Source organism: Gossypium hirsutum, chromosome D01 (genome assembly GCF_007990345.1).
Source record: "Gossypium hirsutum isolate 1008001.06 chromosome D01, Gossypium_hirsutum_v2.1, whole genome shotgun sequence".
In the NCBI taxonomy this organism is placed as follows: Eukaryota; Viridiplantae; Streptophyta; class Magnoliopsida; order Malvales; family Malvaceae; genus Gossypium; species Gossypium hirsutum.
The window spans coordinates 3,547,980-3,560,960 of record NC_053437.1 but is presented as its reverse complement, the minus strand read 5'-3'; the positions used below and the strand labels follow the sequence as shown (position 1 = coordinate 3,560,960).

The following is a 12,981-nucleotide window of genomic DNA, read 5'->3' as shown; positions in this document are numbered from 1 at the left end:
TTTGTATTATAGAAAAGTAGAAATAAATTCATGTTTTCGTTTTATTGAAAAATAAAAAAATTAAGTATTTATTTCTATTTATCAAACGTATTTTTCAATTTTCAAAAAGTAAAAAATAATTTTAGAAATCAAACCGCTTAAACCCTTTGAAAATAAAAGATAAAAGAACTAAATTTTAAATATATAAAAATATAGAGACTTAAAGAAAAAATTTAACCTAATTATAAATTATCCACGTGTAGTTTTAAATTTTCATATGTGGATGGTAGCTGAACTTCTCAAATCTTCCACTTTATCACCAAATTTACAACCTTGTAAATGTGTGGTCAATAAAGGAACCCATTTTCCCTTTAAAAATCACTTCTTTTAAGCTCAAGTTCACTTGATAACAAACTCCATTAATGGCTGCTTTTATCCCATTCAAGCTATCACTTCTTTTGAGTCTGCTCTCAAACATTGGTTTCTGGCCGGAAACCAGCAAGAACGATGTTGGGATATTTCCACCTACATGTAATCGGATTGAATGCCCAAGTTTCGATTTGATTGAAGTCGGCAATGGCTATGAGATTCGTAGATACAATTCCACCATCTGGGTGACTACTTCACCAATTCAGGATATTTCTCTCGTTGAGGCCACCAGGACTGGTTTTCTTCAGTAAGTTTTAGCATCGTCTCTCAGTTAATTAACTTTTTTATTCGTAATTTAAGATTATTTTTACTGTTCTTACACTTATTTAGTGTATAGTATAATCATACATGCCATATTTGGATTTCGTGAATAGGAGGATGAGACCAGTAAGTTGAGATAAGGGTAAAAAAATAGATGGAAAATGCCTATACTACGAGTAAACTGTGGATTTAGTTATTGTATGTTAATTTGGTCTTAAATTTAAAAATATAAGGACTAAAATTGGCCAATTCAAAAAATATACAGTTTACTTTGATTAATTACAAAATTTGACTAAAATAAAACCATGAACCATTTTTGAAATTGTTGATACAAGGAGTGGCTTAGAGGCGCTGAACACATAGAACCACTAGAGGTGATTTTGGAGAAAATGGAAGGTTGAGTGTACTTTTACAAAGCATTGGTACCTAAGAGTTTTGGAATCTTTCGAGTGATGGAGAGAGCCTATATAAATGAAGAGTTTGATGTCAGTGCTCTTGAACAGATGTCTTACTGTATAGGATTGGTCAAAGGTCATGTAATGTTTTATTAGGATTTGATAGGACACGACTTGATGATATCATGGAGAGTTAGTGATAGAATATTGAGAATTTTAGCGTATGTACTAGGATGTGACAGGAAGAGCCTGTAAGTAGATTCTGATGTGATTTGGTGATGATCCGTATGATAAAGCATTTAAGAAATAAAGATAGTTCCTCAATTGGATGAACCCTTCCTTAATTTGATCAAAGTAGTTGAGTTCACAAGTTGTTAGTTATAAATGATAAATTCATATGAAAATTTCAAAGAAAACTTAGATTTGATGTGTATTGGTGTTTAAGTATAGCATATTTTTATAATCATCTGTTGTTAAATTTGTTTTTCTTGCTTCAAAGTTTCAACACATCCAATATTTCTCAAAAGCCAGCTATACTAAAAATCACTGAAAGTTCATGGTTCCTACTGTGGTCATAGGCTATTTGACTACATTCAAGGGAAGAACAAATACAAGCAACAAATAGAGATGACAGCTCCAGTCATCACTGAAGTTTTACCAAGCGATGGACCCTTCTGCGAGTCATCATTTAGGATTAGCTTTTACCTTCCAAAGGTGAACCAGGCAAATCCGCCACCAGCTGAAGGCCTCCATATCCAAAAATGGAAATCAACATATTTAGCAGTAAGGCAATTCAGTGGATTTGTCACAGACTATAACGTCGGAGTGGAAGCTGCTGCTTTGGAAGCCAGTCTTGCGGACACTGTTTGGTCTCCTGCAATCAAGAAGTCTCAGAAAGAAGAAACCACTTCGGTTTATCTGGTTGCTCAGTATAACTCTCCATTTGAATTTAGTGGTAGAGTTAATGAGATTTGGATGTTGGCTGATTTGGAAGATGAGTTATTGCCAGTTTAAGGTGAAATAACTCAGCTAGCTTCCTTGAACTACAAGTTACAGTGTACTGAAAATTACAATGTAAGTTTTGGATCTCTGAACTTTGTCTAAGATGAGAAAATGAGGGCGAAGAATTCCATACCAAACATGTACCATGGAAAAAAATAAATGGTTTTGGATTTAAATCTCGTATATTCGAGTTGTATTTACGTTTTTTTTTAATATCGTGTTGCATTTGTTTTTTTTTTACATTTTTGTGGTGTCTAATGTAGTCAAGTATAACAACAATGGAGCAAGTAAATGAAAATTGCAGGGTTACTGCATCTGCAAAATCTTGAGAAAACTTTTAGGTTAATTTATGCTATTACTACTTGTACTGTAAATGAGTTGTGGATTTAGTACTTCTTTAATTTGGTCATTTCAGTCCATATGCTTTTAAAATTTCAGTTCTATTAAATTTTGCTATTTTCAAAAATTGATGTGACAAATATATGATCACATATGTAATGCTATATCTGTTTGTTATTTTCACATGTTACAAAAAAGCAATTAATAGATTTAAAGTATAGATACTAAATCCATAACTTACACACATCTAATAGCAGAATTTGACCAAACTTTCACCTGTCAGTTGCAGAAATCCAGAAAAATAAATTTCCAACAACGGGAACCATTTGACAGCATTCTTGAAACAGGCAAAATCCAAATTTAATGGACGAAATGTAAAATGTATAGAAAGTAAGTACATATGATACAAGGGTAAAAAAAATTAATAATTAAAAAAGTTGCTTGATTTACAATTAAGGTAAATTATGCCAAAAGACAGTAAATATGATATTGCTGGCAAACAATGTACCAGGTCCATAATCTTTTTGCTTGTGCCATTAGCTAATCAAGAGAAATGCTTACACTATACTATCTTTCAAAAAAAACCTTTTTTCAGAAAATATGAAATAATCCTTTTCATTTGGGGTTCTTTCATATGATCCACATGCCTCAATCAACAAAGCCATTGAAAAACCAAAAATTGAGGCAAGACTTGGCTAAGTCACTATTCAATCAGTTGGATATTCCATGAACTACCATTCACAATGAGCTGAAGAAGTTCTATTGAAAGCATTTTTCAGGTTACTCCCATATTTTACAAACATGCCTTGTTCGGTATCTAAAGAAAAATCGGTCAAAGAATCACAGACCTGGTTGAAGTTTACTTGGTCTTGGTTCACAAGTTGTGCCGAAGAGTAGGAACCCAGAACATAACCCTTCTCCTCTAAGATGTACCTCGTATGGGGTCTACTAGTTGAAAACATACTGCACGAAACTGTGTTGCAAGAGGATGATTCTGGGGTATACAAGTTATTGAAGATTGAGAAAGGATCTCCACCATTGCTTGTATCAGTATAATCAACAGTACTGAAAGAGTCTCGAGTACTCTCTGTTGTAAAAGAAGCTTCATCTGAGCTTGTAAAAAGGGACCAATCACTTGACGTAGCATCAGAGAACTCCATGTTGGATGGCTCAGCATACATCTCTACCACTCGGTGAATGTTACTATTTGCACTCTGCCTAAGAATGCCATTAGAGTCACGGTTGATATAGCCTGCAGCAGTTCCGGACCTGGAATCTGGGTAAAGCTTGGGGCCAACAGAATGGCTGCCGGATTTGCTTTGTGCTGGTCGTGTAGGCTTCTCCATTTTCGATGTGAGGTGCCTAGCAGGAACTTGCTTGATCTTTTCAGATACTGCTCTTTGAGGACGAGGGTATGACCTTGAATGAATCACACACTTTCAGAGCTAGAAACAGGAAAGGAATACAGTATTTCGCAGGTACAATAGAAATAATAAGTATCTACCTCATGTAAAATAAGATGTATGCATCCTCGGACATCACTTGGCTCATTGAGACTGGATGTACCTGAAAGAGGGAACCAAAACCTTGTTTCATTCCCATTGAAAAAGATAAAATCTAAAGAAAAAACAGTCATTAAATATTTTCAATGAGCGAATTTTCAAATTAGTAAAACAATCAATAACCTTTCACTGAAGCAAAGAATTCTTTTTTTTTTTTTTTGGGGGGGGGGGGAAGAAGCTGACTTTACCTCAGTATCATCTATCCTGAACCAGTTACCTCGCAAATCTTTTACATATGACACGTAATGTCCTGAAAAAGATGCATTCAGTGTATCCAAATGCACCACAACAGCATAAAGCATGTAAAGCGGAGGAATGTCACCCGTTCCAGTCATAAAAGGAACCATATCCAACATGTCAGGAAAAGTGATACACTTGTTTATTTTCCCATATTTTCCCTCCTGATTAAGTTACAGCCACGTCAAGAAATGGTCACATAAAATAGTTAATACACCAAAAATCAAAATACTTCAAAATAGATACGCAGAAAGGAATGCAAGATGAACAGCTTGATGCAGAAACCTATTATGGCTAAATTGTTTCATGAATAAAGCACCTCATTAGACTAACCAAATTTAGATTTTGATATGTTTACAAAAGGACATAAATATGATGCCGATCATCAAAGTTGAGCCCAATTTGACTTCTGTTTAATGGAGTGTATATATAAGTTGCTCGAACCTAATTGTCTAAAGACCAAAACAGCAAGTCCTGAGATATGCTGTTCCATTTATGACATGACATTAGCAGAAGACGGTACAATGTAGAGCAGCGTGATACCTGAAACCTCTTTAAGACAATTGTCAGGATATTAGGAGCCTCGTGTATGCGCAACTGCTTCCTAGCCCGTGCATAACCAGCACACCTTTCAACAAAAATATTTGCAGTCAGTAAACAAGTTTAATCAAGTTAGTTAATAATTCTAATAAAATAATAATATGATAACACACTGAAACAAGGTTTCACACCTTCCACATCTGTACATGTTTTCTCCATCTAAATCTTCGGGTGTTGTAAACTGAGTCAATGCATCTTCCAGTGACTCAACCCAACCATATATCTCCAAAGTAAGATCCATAATATTTTCATATCTTTCTGACTCGTGAGAACATCGTAAACACTTTACCTGGTTACATGGATGTTCAATATAGGCAACAAAAAAGTAAACATATATATATATATGAATCAAGGAAAGGTAAAATGGAGCACCGTAAAAATATTTTGTGAGATGACTTAAAAGTAAAACAATGTAAAATAGTGATAAACACCTTTGACCAAAGGCGCCCTCCAAAAGTATGTTGAATAAATGTTGTCTCTTGCAACCTGGGGTCAACCTTTTGTTCCCCACCTAATCTCTCCAAGCATATAGATTGCATAGAAGCAACTAAGAGTCTGAAAAAGACAAAATTGAACTCTCAAAGAGGCAAGGTGATGAAATTTCCATTCTTGCAGTAAGTAAAAGCGTCATAATTTAAACTGAAACTAACAAATCTAGACACATAAATGAGGGAAAATGAAGGGTGCTGGGGGATATTGGCTAGTGAATTCTATAGACCTCAAGAACTCATGTGCATCTTCCTGACTTCCATCGCCCATTTGGCAATTAATAGTTCGAATGTGTGAAAGGATCCTACTTGGTGACAAGGGGCCACCACACTCTCTTAACAACATAACATGTTGTTCAAGCTCACACATAAGACAGCGATCTTTCCTGTAACCTATAATGAAATACAAAAGTAAGCTATGTATGTGATTGAACAGTGATATTATTATTATATACAAGAAACAAACAAGTGAACCACATAAAAGCAAGTACAGGTTCTTGAATGGGATCCATGTAGCAAATAGATGCTTAGAGGCTTTGTGCAGGTTAAACATTGCAGAACAGCATTTGCATAGCAACTGCAAAATGAGAATTATAATCAGTGCATAAAACATAAGCTCCTACTACTTTCTTTACAATAAGAGTAACAACAGCGACACCTGTTCCCACAATTTAGAAGGCCCCTTGGTGATAAGTCAAAGACTTCACACCGGAAGAAATTTACAAATTCTTCATAAGGAAACAGCATCTGAGACAATAGGATAATAGATCATAGTCAGACTCTTTCATTCACAATTCAAGAGCCCTATGAAATAATTTAACTCAAAACAGACGGGGTGCAATGGGACTCACCTTTATCTTCTTATGTCTATTGCCATAGAGTGCAGGAAAATCCTGCCTAGCAAGCTTTGATGACTTCCTCAAACCCATCATCTCCATAGTGCCAGTGTTACCAGCTCCATTGATTCCTGGTGCTGGTATGTCATCTGTCATTCCAGAAATTTTTGCATGAAAATTGTAGAATATATTAACTACAAAAACCATGGCTAAAATATCAAGAAAGAAATTGAGAACTTACTTAATTCATCAGGAATTTGTCCTTTTCTCTCCATTTCAGGATGCAATCGTTCCCCAGACACTTTCACTGTTGATTTAGGTGATTTAGAGATTTTGGGCCCTAGAGACTGCAATGAACTTCTACTTTTCGTGCATTCTTTTGCTGTTGCCATCCCAGAACATTCTAATTCTACTGATTTACCACTGTAAGCATTTTCCCCATTGACTATATTCTCAGAGCTCCAGACAAAGGCATTTTCAGCTTCGTGTGCACTTGTCCCACCTTTTGCAGAATACGGTGGGCCAGCAAATTCACAGTTGCTTTTTGGTTCAGACATGTTGCCACGTTGGCTTTGATGTTTATGACCGTCATGCATGGCGGTACTTACATTTTGTCCATGAATAAGCATGTTAGAGCCATTGGCATTCTGCTGTTTTAACATTCCATCTTCGGATACAACAAAGCCATTAGTTCTTGACTGCAGCAATAGTTTGATGCAATTATCAGAAACTATGTGATTAAATAAAAGTTAAAGACATTCTATATAAATAAAACTTAAGATAAGAACCTTATGCCTTCTAAAAGCTTCTTTAGAAGAAATACTATTAATTGGCAAACTAGTTGCTCTAGTTCTCAAGGTCTCCTCACAAGAATCAACTATAGCTACATCCTCTCTTCTTAGCACTTCTCCGTTGGATTTACGAGAAACTCTTTTCTCAGCACTTCTCTCTGGTGCACAGCCTTGAGAGGTATCAATAGTAGAACAATCCCCGTTAGCAAATAAACCGGTGGTTGTGGGACAATGATTTATATTATCTGAAGATGCCTTTTCCTTGGCAGCCTGCTTATTAATGTACTCTAAGAACTGTGAATTCATGTTGTCACTGTGTAGCACAGATTCTTCAAATGAGGCAACACTTCCACTCTCCAACTGCAGGCATTCTTCCTTATGAACTTGCCTCCAATGAATAATCTGGCACCTCCCAGAACTGCATAAATTCAACGGTTTTAGTGTAAGAAACATCATGCGGAAAGGTGAAATATATGGGAAAAACGATGCATTACAGCTGCTAAGGGATATATTATACCAATATCTAACAGACTTGCATCTCGAGCAGCGAGTTGTAGATGGACCAAAGCACCTAGCGCACACATGCAATCCCTTCTTCGGAACAGAAACAACTGGAATAACACTGGCAGCAGCCATTGTTTCTGCTCTAAGAGCTTCTTCAGCGGCAAGATGAGCAAGTAAACTTACCTTCTCTCGTTTCTTTGAAACCTCACTCCATTTCCCAAGCAAGAAATATGTAACCAGAGGAAGCACCACCAAGACTAGAAACAATGCAGGTATATCAGCTTCTCTTGGCTCAAGCATGTTCCCACAAGCATTCTCATGTCCAATTTGGGCCCGAATTTACCATCCAGAAGACATTCTACAAAAACTATATAAGTCCATTGAAATCAACTTCCACACCAGTAGCAAAATGACAACACGAAAACCATATACTGCCACTTAAACCCTGTAAATATTTCTTTGACTCATTTAAGTCACGCATAGGGCTGCTAAAGAAAGAATTGCACTATAAACGTGCACATAAGTATAAAGAGAGTTGCTTGGCATTCTACTTTGTATATTGCATCAACAAGTTGCATCGAAGCAGAAAAGTAGATTCCAGACTTTAAGTACAATACAATAAAAAGTTCAACCAAACATTCACAAGAAAAAGTGAATTGCACTATAAACGTGCACATAAGTATAAAGGAGATGCTACCGTTCATATGTGTAGCAATGAAAATATTAACTCAAGTCCTTGGATAAACTTGAGCAAAGAACTTTCTACAAAAAAAATCACAGACAGAAATTCCCTGAGCTTGGATATCAGCAAAGCAATTTCAGCTCTAAGCACCCATCCTACAATAACAATTTCTCAAGATGGAAAACACAGCATGTGATTTCCAGTCGGCATTGAAATCCTCCTGTTCACAATACAATGAAACCCAGCTATAGTACCGGGAAAGGGGGGATTAGGGGGAGAGGTCTGGTCCTCAGAGGACAACTCAAGTTGAGGAAAAACTTTGCTTAGTTTATTCTTCTGCCTACCAAACCAAAAACAAGAAAACTTAAAGTGAACAAATATATATATAATATATATCAATATCAGACGACAAAAAAGTGTCAGGAAAAGTGACAAGATGCTAGCTTTGGCTATGAACAAACATGAAAATGCATGACCTTTACAATCAGATTTCACTTCAGATACCATAGAGGAACTTTACTCTAACTTGACAATGCTTTAAGGGTTTCTCTTTAACAGGTTTACAAAAGTTGCTCCACCACTACCAGGTACTTAATGTAGCAACTAAGGCATGCTTCAGCCAGCTTTAGTGCACTGATTACGAGTCTATGACCATATGGTTTCTCTTACAGAGGATTCATTGCGACATTAGCAGTTCTGCTAGACAAATAACATAAACTGATAAACTTTCCGTACTTTGCTTCCCAAATGAGCAACATGGGAGGAGCCGAAACCATCTTTTTAATAGAGAGTTTCCTAAAGGACCAATTAATTAGTTTGAAATCATTATTCGATCATTCCCCTCACAAAATGAACTACTTACAGCATCTCACTTCTGCAATGCACCATACATTTCAGCAATAGTTTCAGACACAACAAGCTAACTCATTGAAAAACAAAAAACAACTTATACAACCCCAAAGTACCAGCATTTTAGCTAGAGTTACTTGAATCAAGCACACAAGATTAAACATTATTTAAAATAACAAAACCAAGAGAATATCAACTCAAATGTTTCCCATTTGAAAGGAAAAAAAAAAAAAGACCAATTAGTATAAACAAAATTAACCAATTTCCAAGCAACTAGTTCTATTTTCAGGTCCTTATCTACACTTATACCCAAAATGGCAAAAATAACACAAAGCAAATCCAGCATTTTCTAGGGACAAAGCTAGTAGAATAAGTACAGCACTACAAATAATTCTTCTGCCCAAAAAATAAAATAAAAAACCCAACATTTTTCCTCAAAACAGCAAATTCATTGAAAGCCATCATTTCTGCAATCTCAGATTCAAAAACCCAAAAAGCTAAAATAAGCACTAAAGAAAAATTTACAAGTTAATGAAATCATAGCAAAGTTTGAGTAAAGCTTGAATCTTTCTTACCTCTCTTTCATGCAAGTAGAAGAACAAATCTAAACCCAAAGAAAAAAAACACCCAACAAAGAGTTTTTTTTTTTTTTTGGTCTTGAAAACTTGTGTTTTTTGTTTTCCTTTCCTTGAAAAAGATTCTTTGATTCCTCAGATGGTAAGTCTAAAGACAACAGTTTCTCTCTCTGTTACTTTCTTTTGCATTCACATTATTATTTCGTTTTCCAGTTTTTAAGATTTTTTTTTTTGGCAAATAATAAAAATTTTATTTTGTCTGCTCTCTATTCAGACCCAAAGCAATGTACTTTTAATACTTTATACACGTGGCACATGGCAATTTGCTATCAACTGGACACGAGGTGGGGTCCACACCTTGTACAGTTTATAGGGAGTGGTGACGCTATTACTGTGATTTTGTTATCAACCGTTGGATTTGTTGAATTGGCTGTTTTAGACTGTACTTGCTATGCCTTTTTTATTTATTATTATTATTATTATTCAAGTTAAGTCTTTTTAAATTCAAATCTAAATAATATTTTTTTATTACCATGTAATTTTATTTTTTAGTAAAAAGTTTATATTTTTGCTTATATTTTTATAATTAACAATTAAATTAAGGAAAATCATTTATATTTATGTTATCACTATTTTTCTTGTTAATACTAATTTTAATAGGAAAATGTTGATGTAGGAACAAAAAAGATTGTACTAAATATTATTATTTTTTCATTTAAACCATGTTATGTATTTTCTTTAAAACAAAATTATTTGCCCTTCACTATTTATTTTATTGAAAAATAAATAAAATTTTAATTTATAATAATATTTGAATAAAAATATGTAGATATAATAACTTGAGATAACTCGTTATTTATTTTTCATTAAAATCACTGAAAAAAAATTAGTATGACAAAACTTGAATGTAATACTCAAAACAATCCATAAATAAAAGAATAGTATATTTCAACGTATTTGAACTTACGTCTTCTTACATTGATAACAATATTCATATCAATCGAATTAAAATTCAATTGACTAAAGAATTAATCTTTTAATTTTACTTAATAAATTAACAAACACTATTATCAAATATATAAAAGAAAATGTATTTGTTTTACCTTGGAAGTGGACCAAATTCCAAAAAATGTAAGATGTGATTCCCAATGATCTTGCTATAGGACACGTGTAGGAATGGGATCAATTGTGGAGGATAATTGTTGGGAAGAGCACAACATCACATGATTTTATTTAAATGGGTTTTCTTTTTTTTTTCTTTTTTTTATTATTATCTAATAATAAATAATATAATAATTGAATAAATCATAGGCATAGAGCATAGGCATCCTACAATTCCATGTAGGGAATTTGTGAGTAATAAGTAGATTTTATGATTTGCCACTCAATCACTCGTCTTCTTCTTTTTCTATTTTCTTTCTTTTAAAAACTAGAGATAGCTGAGATGACCCCTTTTTTTTTCCTTACAACAATATTTTTTACAAAAAAATAAATATAATTTTCATGCCTAAAAGAAAAATAATTATATTAATTAAATAATAGATAAAGGGCAGCCAGTACAGTACATGAGAATGAGAATGAGAATAATGAAGATCTTGAAGTGCACATTCAATGTATGCTTTGTAATTATGCCAATGCTCAGTCCCCTCTTTAAAGCTTAAAGTCTACTGCCATCCTTTCTTTTGTATTACATCATAATTATCAGCAAATAAAAATATAAATAAAAAATAAAAGCGGTTTTAAATAGATGATACATTTATTTGCTATCAGTATAAAAAATAATAATAACGATAAAATTAAATATTGTAACGTAAAACAAAAATATAAACTAAATATACTCTATAATTTAAGAAGAAGGTTTCATAATTTAAGAAGGGCTCACACTACATACTCCATATCACATCAATCAAATAATGCTATATTTCACTGTCTACACAGAATTTAAAAAGCTTAATCTATGATTCAACAGTATCTAAAACTATTATAAATAATATGAACCCTTTTTCTTGTGGCTAGAATTCAAAGAACCCTGTTTTGTAACTTCAAAAAAATCCATTTAAACAGTTAGTATTACTGTCTTATCTCAAACAACATAATTCTTTGGTGTTGAAAACAAATTTATGCATACAAAATCCATAAATGTAGTAAAATATTTTATTCAAATGATCCATTTTGTGTAAACTCTAGCAAACTTATGGTAATGTATAAACCCTAGCTAGGGCAATATATATGGTAATGCTTGTATATACACTTTCTATGACCTTGATTTCATTATTGCTTTATTTCTCAAACTATATACTAATATTAATTACTTACACCCAACATATATAGAAACATGATTATGAAGAAATTAAATGTCCTAAACAGGTAGAATATATACTTATTTTGCAAAAATATTTCTTAGTTATGGATAGGAGGCTTCCTTCTTGCTGGGGTATAGTCCATAGCTTCTAACTCATCAACATCAGGCGGTGCTCCACCTTCGTTTTCCGTCGTAACCACCCGGTCGTCGAGACCCTTCTTCATTTCGCTCGGCAAACTCCGAGCTGCAAACATGAAAACATAACTTAAGGACAAAATTAATCCTCCATATATTCTAAAGGGTTTGAAGTCATAATTTTACCTATTGGAGTTGTAGAGATGAAGCAAAGAAAGATGAAAACAATAAGAACATGCTTGCAAGGAACCCTAGCCATTGTCTTAAAATTAAAACTCTTTACAATGTTTTTGCAAATCTCTTTTTGATTTTCTTATATAAAAGCAAAGCTAGCAGTGGTTGCTATCTATATACGTAGACAGGTGGTGCGATAGACAAGGACACCAAGTTTTTGTGGTAAATTCGACGTGAGTAATGTTGTCTTAATAGAGTCAACATCAATGTCTCCTACTGTCTTCGCATGATAATGCCAGCTTAAGGGCTCAATATACAACCTCTCCAACAAACCATTTAATTGCTATCTCCCAGTGATTGTTGGTGCTCTCATGGTCCAAAGCCTGAAGGAGATTTATTTAACCCATTTTACGTATGGAAATGGGATTAAAGGGTTCATTAATAAAAATGAAAACAATATAATTAAGAATAACATGTAAGTATTTCGAGTGATTAATAACATGGCACGTAATTGAACATTAATCATAGCTATTATAAATAATATTAATATAATTCTTGGATTTAATGTTTCGAGTTTAGGGGTTTAGTATTTATTTATAAGTCTTCCATTACTTTTTTGTTTTATTTAATGATGAAGTATCATGCTATTATTCATTAATGATACATGGGACTTTTATACCAATATTGCGTCAAATATTCTCCAATTAATACATTATGACATATTTAAACATGATTAATATTATAATTTTTTTTTGTTTCTTACATGTCCGTTTTACGATCTATATTTAGAGTTCATGACTGCCCTTTCTAATAACGTCATCTCTAATGTTTGAACTTGCGT

The 12,981-nt window shown here is 33.6% G+C and overlaps 2 protein-coding genes and 1 long non-coding RNA gene across 9 annotated transcripts; 1 reads left to right on the top strand and 2 right to left on the bottom strand.

Moving 5' to 3' along the window:
- The first annotated feature begins 254 nt into the window (after positions 1 to 254).
- On the top strand, positions 255 to 2,249 carry LOC107936943 (heme-binding protein 2). Its single transcript, XM_016869729.2, has 2 exons — positions 255 to 655; positions 1,643 to 2,249. The coding sequence occupies exons 1-2, from the start codon at positions 402 to 404 to the stop codon at positions 2,076 to 2,078; spliced, it is 690 nt and encodes a 229-aa protein (XP_016725218.1). The 5' UTR covers positions 255 to 401; the 3' UTR covers positions 2,079 to 2,249.
- Positions 2,250 to 2,764: 515 nt separating this feature from the next.
- On the bottom strand, positions 2,765 to 9,729 carry LOC107936942 (ubiquitin carboxyl-terminal hydrolase 15). Of its 7 annotated transcripts, none has more exons than XM_041086794.1 (14): positions 9,530 to 9,729; positions 7,437 to 7,868; positions 6,917 to 7,337; positions 6,370 to 6,826; positions 6,144 to 6,295; positions 5,951 to 6,039; positions 5,784 to 5,869; positions 5,523 to 5,685; positions 5,236 to 5,359; positions 4,936 to 5,093; positions 4,748 to 4,832; positions 4,156 to 4,368; positions 3,910 to 3,971; positions 2,765 to 3,824 (listed from the first exon to the last, which is right to left on the bottom strand). In XM_041086794.1, the coding sequence occupies exons 2-14, from the start codon at positions 7,721 to 7,723 to the stop codon at positions 3,137 to 3,139; spliced, it is 2,985 nt and encodes a 994-aa protein (XP_040942728.1). In that variant the 5' UTR covers positions 7,724 to 7,868; positions 9,530 to 9,729; the 3' UTR covers positions 2,765 to 3,136. The 7 variants fall into 7 exon arrangements, with proteins under 7 accessions (XP_040942728.1, XP_040942727.1, XP_040942729.1 ...); XM_041086793.1 differs by having other exon boundaries at positions 7,437 to 7,790; XM_041086795.1 differs by having other exon boundaries at positions 7,437 to 7,781.
- Positions 9,730 to 11,727: 1,998 nt separating this feature from the next.
- Positions 11,728 to 12,538, bottom strand: LOC107936939 (uncharacterized). Its single transcript, XR_005909171.1, has 2 exons — positions 12,153 to 12,538; positions 11,728 to 12,075 (listed from the first exon to the last, which is right to left on the bottom strand). It is a non-coding gene; the product is annotated as an uncharacterized lncRNA (long non-coding RNA).
- Positions 12,539 to 12,981: the final 443 nt, after the last annotated feature.

What these genes read in the sequence shown, in the direction of transcription:
- LOC107936942 (XM_041086794.1), bottom strand. Translation starts at nt 7,723, where the DNA reads ATGCTTGAGCCAAGAGAAGCTGATATACCTGCATTGTTTCTAGTCTTG. An exon ending in ATAGACATAAGAAGATAAAG is followed by an intron (nt 6,040 to 6,143) that starts GTGAGTCCCATT and finishes CTATTGTCTCAG; the next exon opens with ATGCTGTTTCCTTATGAAGA. An exon ending in CTTCTAAATTGTGGGAACAG is followed by an intron (nt 5,870 to 5,950) that starts GTGTCGCTGTTG and finishes CTCATTTTGCAG; the next exon opens with TTGCTATGCAAATGCTGTTC.
- LOC107936943 (XM_016869729.2), top strand. Translation starts at nt 402, where the DNA reads ATGGCTGCTTTTATCCCATTCAAGCTATCACTTCTTTTGAGTCTGCTC. An exon ending in ACCAGGACTGGTTTTCTTCA is followed by an intron (nt 656 to 1,642) that starts GTAAGTTTTAGC and finishes CTGTGGTCATAG; the next exon opens with GCTATTTGACTACATTCAAG.